The sequence below is a fragment of the Marmota flaviventris genome, chromosome 11 (genome assembly GCF_047511675.1).
Source record: "Marmota flaviventris isolate mMarFla1 chromosome 11, mMarFla1.hap1, whole genome shotgun sequence".
NCBI lineage: Eukaryota > Metazoa > Chordata > Mammalia > Rodentia > Sciuridae > Marmota > Marmota flaviventris.
In genome coordinates this window covers 1457353-1462803 of record NC_092508.1, presented here as the reverse complement: position 1 = coordinate 1462803, position 5451 = coordinate 1457353, and the positions used below count along the sequence as shown (strand labels likewise).

The 5451-nt window shown below is 54.0% G+C and overlaps 1 protein-coding gene across 1 annotated transcript; it reads left to right on the top strand.

The window, feature by feature from the left end:
* The first annotated feature begins 2356 nt into the window (after window positions 1–2356).
* Window positions 2357–3319, top strand: LOC117794934 (olfactory receptor 9S13-like). The gene has a single exon (XM_034637191.2). The coding sequence runs from the start codon at window positions 2357–2359 to the stop codon at window positions 3317–3319; it is 963 nt and encodes a 320-aa protein (XP_034493082.2).
* The last annotated feature ends 2132 nt before the right edge of the window (window positions 3320–5451 follow it).

The window sequence follows — 5451 nt, the reverse complement described above, 5'->3', positions numbered from 1 at the left end:
CGAGGATGTGGGGGAAAATGCACACTCATACACTGCTGGTGGGACTGCAAAATGGTGCAGCCAATATGGAAAGCAGTATGGAGATTCCTTGGAAAACTTGGAATGGAACCACCATTTGATCCAGCTATCCCTCTCCTCATTCTATACCCAAAGGACTTAAAAACAGCATACTACAGGGACACAGCCACATCAATGTTTATAGAAGTACAATTCACAATAACTGTGGAACCAACCTAGGTGCCCTTCAGTAGTTTAATGGATAAAGAAACTGTGGCATATATACACAATGGAATATTACTCAGGAATAGCAGAGAATGAAATCATGGCATTTGCAGGTAAATGGATGGAGTTGGAGAAGATAATGCTAAGCAAAGTTATCCAATCCCAAAACACAAAATGCCAAATGTTTTCTCTGATATAAGGAGGCTGATTCATAGTGGGGTAGGGAGGGGGAGCATGGGAGAAATAGATGAACTCTAGATATGCAGAAGGGTGGGAGGGGTGGGAGGGGCCAGGGGGTTAGCAAGGACAGTGGAATGAGATGGACACCATCACCCTAAGTACATGTATGAAGACATGAATGGTGTGACTCTACCTTGTGTACAACCAGAGATATGAAAAATTGTGCTCTATATGTGTAATATGAACTATAATGCATTCTGCTGTCATATATTACAAATTAGAATTTTTTAATATGTATTTTCTTTTTTAAATATCTTTATTTTATTTTTATGTGATTCCGAGAATTGAACCCAGTGCCTCACACATGCTGGGCGAGCACGCTACCACTTGAGCCACATCTCCAGCCCACAAATTAGAATTCAAAAACAAAGACAAACATAAAGCCCACCAGCACATGCATACGCTGTGGGGTCAGCGTGACTGTCCACAGATGAGACTCTGCACCCTGGGATTTCCTCAGGCTGGTGCTCATTTTAAGTTTGTCACAAATAGAGTTCTAAGGATGTTTGTAAGAAACCAATGTAGGAAGGAGTGCAAAGGGACCTGACCTAACTACCTGCCTAATTCAGTGGCACAGTGATTCGCCAAGAACTTGGAGCAGAGCAGAGGGGCCAGGTGCCTTGGGCGGGAGAGCAGGAAGGTGGGCAGGCACGAGAGCTGGCGGGAGTGGGCGCAGTGCGGGAGACCTCAGCACACGGGGCAGCTGCTCTGCTCCTGGTGACTCTCCAACACTCCTGTTTGCCCTTTGGGACTTGGAGGGACTTCTAGAGTAGGGGTCCCAGCACTATGGTGAGGGCGAATTGGACAAGATAAGAGGCAGAGCTCCCAGTAGACCCCAAGCCCCAGCTCTGCAGAGGTCAGAACTTCTTAATTGGCCACCTGAGGCCCCGCGTCCCAGCCCTGCCAGGGGCAGTGTACCTGAGACAGTGCCAACACACCACTGGGGACATGGAGGAGGGACCTCCCCTGCCTCTTCACAAGGACCAGGAGCCACTGCAGGCAGAATCTGGACCTCAGACCCTCACTGGACCCAGGTAGCCGCAGCTGCCCTGCCACGTCCCTCGACTGCCTGAGGCCAGAGATGAGCTGTGTCCAGTCCTGTGTGCTGTTGACAGGAGGCAGTGCTGGAGTGGGGTGTGCACTGACTGGGGCCTCAGAGACGGACCCCAGCAGCACCTGAGCTCTGAGCACTGCCTGGGCTCCGGAGACTGCAGCAGGGCCTTTCACAGTCCAGGAGCAGGAAGCAACCAGGGCTTCAGCATCAGGAAGCCCCTGTCACATGAGGGTCAGAGAGCTCCAAACAGGAACACTGGAGACTTTCTCAGTGCTGCCAAGGTGGGTGCAGGGTCCTGCAGGGGCACACACAGGGGCTCCACGCCAGCCTGGGCAGGGTGCACTCCTGCTCTGTGCCTAGGACGCAGATGGAGTGACCACCTGTGGAAGACCTGTGGGCAGGGGAAGACCTGTGGGCAGTGGAAGACCTGTGCTCCAGGGCCCATGTCCTGATTGGTGAGTTAGAAAGCTTTGGGGAGTGCAGGATGGACACAGGAGCCAGAGGTACAGGGGCATCACTCAGGGCATCCTTGGTGGGTGGGAGCGGCAGGCTGAAGCTTCCTGCACTGAGAGTCACTCAGCTCTGGATGCCTGCTGGCAACCACAGAGCAGGGCTCTGTGTCCTGCACAGGACAGGCTCAGCACATGCTCGAGGATCAAGTGCATCAGAGGACATGACCTTTTCAGCCTAGGGCCAGCTCATCAGAAGGAGAACAGGTCTGCTGGTGCCTGTGGCAGGTGTGAGCGTCGCACAAGTGATCCCTGTGCACCACGGTGATGTGACTGGGAGACCTTGGCCCAGCTCCACTGTCCTCTCTGCCTGCTGTCCCAGCGCAGGGCCATGCCGACTCTCAGAAACGGAAACCTCTCAGCACTGCCCTGGCGGGAGTTTGTGCTGGAGGGCTTTAGAGGAGGGGTGGAGATTCAAGCTCTGCTCTTTGCTGTCTTCCTGGCCCTCTATGTGCTGACCGTCCTGGGCAATGTCACCATGATCGTGGTCATCACCCTGGATGCCCGCCTGCACTCCCCCATGTACTTCTTCCTCAAGAACCTGTCCTTCCTGGACCTCTGCTACTCCTCCGTCATCGCCCCCAATGCCCTGGCCAACTTCCTCTCCTCCAAGGCCATCAGCTTTAGGGGATGTGCCACCCAGCTGTTCTTTTTTGCGCTGCTGGTTACCACTGAAGGCTTGCTGCTGGGAGTAATGGCCTATGACCGCTTTATGGCCATCTGCAGCCCCCTGCAGTACCCTGTGACCATGTGTCCTGCTACGTGTGTCCGCCTGGTGCTCGGAGCCTACTGTGGAGGCTGCCTCAACTCCATCATAGAGACCAGCCTCACCTTCCAGCTGCCCTTCTGCAGCTCCAACCGCATCGACCACTTCTTCTGTGACGTGCCCCCCCTGCTCCGGCTGGCCTGTGCCAACACAGCTCTCAACCAGCTGGTCATGTTCGGCATCTGTGGGCTCATCATTGTGGGCACCACTCTCGTGGTCCTGGTCTCCTATGGCTACATCGCAGTGACCATCCTCAGGATGCGCTCAGGATCTGGGCGGCACAAGCTCTTCTCCACCTGTGGCTCCCACCTGACAGCCGTGTCTCTGTTTTATGGAACTGTGTTTGTGATGTACGCCCAGCCAGGAGCCGTGGGGTCCATGGAGCAGGGCAAGGTGGTCTCCGTCTTCTACACCCTGGTCATCCCGATGCTCAACCCCCTCATCTACAGCCTGCGGAACAAGGACGTGAAGGATGCCCTGAGGAGGCTGGGACAGGTACACAGCCAGGCCGAGGATGGTGTCCCCTGAGACACAGTGTCCAAGGGCCTAGATGGGCGGATCAAACCTCTCTAAACTGCACTCTGTCCCTCCACCTTTCCTGCTTCCTCTTCTTTCTTCCTCCTTTGTCCACCCTGCGTCCCGCCCTTCGTCCCAGCACATGGGGACCAGCAGTCGCTAAGCAGGAGAGTGAGTCCTGCCTGCTCTGACCTTCAGAAGTGTCCTGAGCAGGGCTGGGCAAGGCTGCTCCCCTCCATGGGAAACACCTGTGGGCACTTTCCTCGGTGCCTCCACAGGACCCCTTCATGGGGCAAGCAGACCTGGGGGGGTGCCTCTGTGGCCACTTGGAGGAGATGAGTCAACATCCCTAGCAACTTTCACAGACAGTCCCTCTCCCCGACAGCCAGGTGGCCACTGCAGGGCCTCCTGCCCGCACCTCTCTCTTTAGGCTCCTGATCCACCCCACTGTCAGAGAGATGGGTTTCAAGTGACTCTCCCAACTCAGGCCAGCTTTCCTTAGGGTGCGCTGCAGTCTGCAGGGCCTGGGCCCACAGAGGCCGGGTCTGCACGGGCTGCCTCTCAGGAAGGAGTGGGCCAGCGTGGTGGCCGTCACACAGGGGCAGGCGTGTGCTCTCATCCGCCATGCACAGCTCAGGTAACACCACCCAGCTCACAGACAGACACTGACCCAGTGCCCAGAGTCCACCTGCTCCCTCCTGCGTCCCCTCCCAGACTAAGCCGTGACCAGACTCAGCCACAGTGCCCACCACCCACAGGGACTTCCTAGGTGGAGCCCACGCAGGGGCGTCGTCTCTGTCAGCTGAGTCCCTGTGGCCATGTGTCCAGCTCCTGCTGGCCTCCTAGGGCTGCACCAGACGAGGCCGTCCTCTCTGCCCCACTCGGGGACCCAGGCTCGTTGCAGGTGTCCTCTTGGATGCTCTGGCGTGGACTCCTCTCTGGGACAGATGCACTTCTCATGGAGGCCTGGGAGCTCGTGGTGCTTGGGGGCTGGGGAGGCAGAGCTCAGATGCTGCCAGAGTTAGTTCTGGCCCTTGGGCCCCTGGCTGCGTCCTCGTCTCCCCGCTGGCTGAGGAGGGAGCCTCCTTTCAGACATTCTGACCTTGTGATTGGGGCAGTCTTGCTCCTGGTGGCCCCATCCTCCCTGGTGCTCCTCGGCCAGCAGCTGCCTGGCTGCCGTCTCTGCCTCCACCTCACACACGCCTCTTCCTCCCGTCCCTGTGCCTCTGTGACCTTTCTTCCTGCAGGTTCTAGGTGTTGGTTTAGGGCCCACCCAGGATATATGACCTCAGGTAACTAATCTATCTGCAAAGGTGCTATCCAGGTTGGGTCACATTCTGAGTTTCCAGGGGACACAACCCATTCAAGTCAGGGATGGCCCAGAAGCTTTGGGGAATTCATATCTTGAATTTGCTCCTGTTGGGCTCTCTGTGTGCCAGGCAAGTCCTGTGCTGATATACTCAGTTCTAACCTGTGGCTACTAAGTCTGATTTCTCTCACCAGTTCCTGAGAGAGTGTGTAGGAATTTCACTCTGACTTGGATGCATGCATGTCATCTTAAACTCCATATTTTTGCTTTCCGTTTTAAATCTTCATTACTTACATGCAAATTCAAATGTTCATATGATTGGGTTGGATGAAACATTTTCATTATTAAATATCTCTTTAAAAATAAAAATGTATTTTAAAATTGTGCCTGGCATAAAATTTGTATAGCCAAACCACCTGGTGGTACAACTGATTTTGTTCTCAACTTTCATGCTTCCCGTAGTCTTAAATTAGAATCACGTCTCTTTCTCGATTTCTGCATCTTTTTCAATAAGTAGATCTACCCTGATTTCATTGAGTGTGGTGCTAACTTGAGGAGGGTTCCAGTGGTCAGAGACAGGATGTTTTACCAGGTAAACTCATAACCCGAATAGATTAACACATCCAAGTTGGTTTGAAGGTCTGATTCTGTACAGTAAATCATATCCATTTCTGGAAGAAGCTCATTGATTTGAAATGGTTCCTAAAAGGGGAAAAAACAAACTCTTATCCTGTTTTTTTCTATCTGAGTGGACCCCAGAGTACATGGTGGCTTGTAAATACAGGTTCTCTGTCCACCCAGGCCCATAGTGAGCCAAAGTTGCTTCTCAAATATA

What these genes read in the sequence shown, in the direction of transcription:
- LOC117794934 (XM_034637191.2), top strand. Translation starts at nt 2,357, where the DNA reads ATGCCGACTCTCAGAAACGGAAACCTCTCAGCACTGCCCTGGCGGGAG.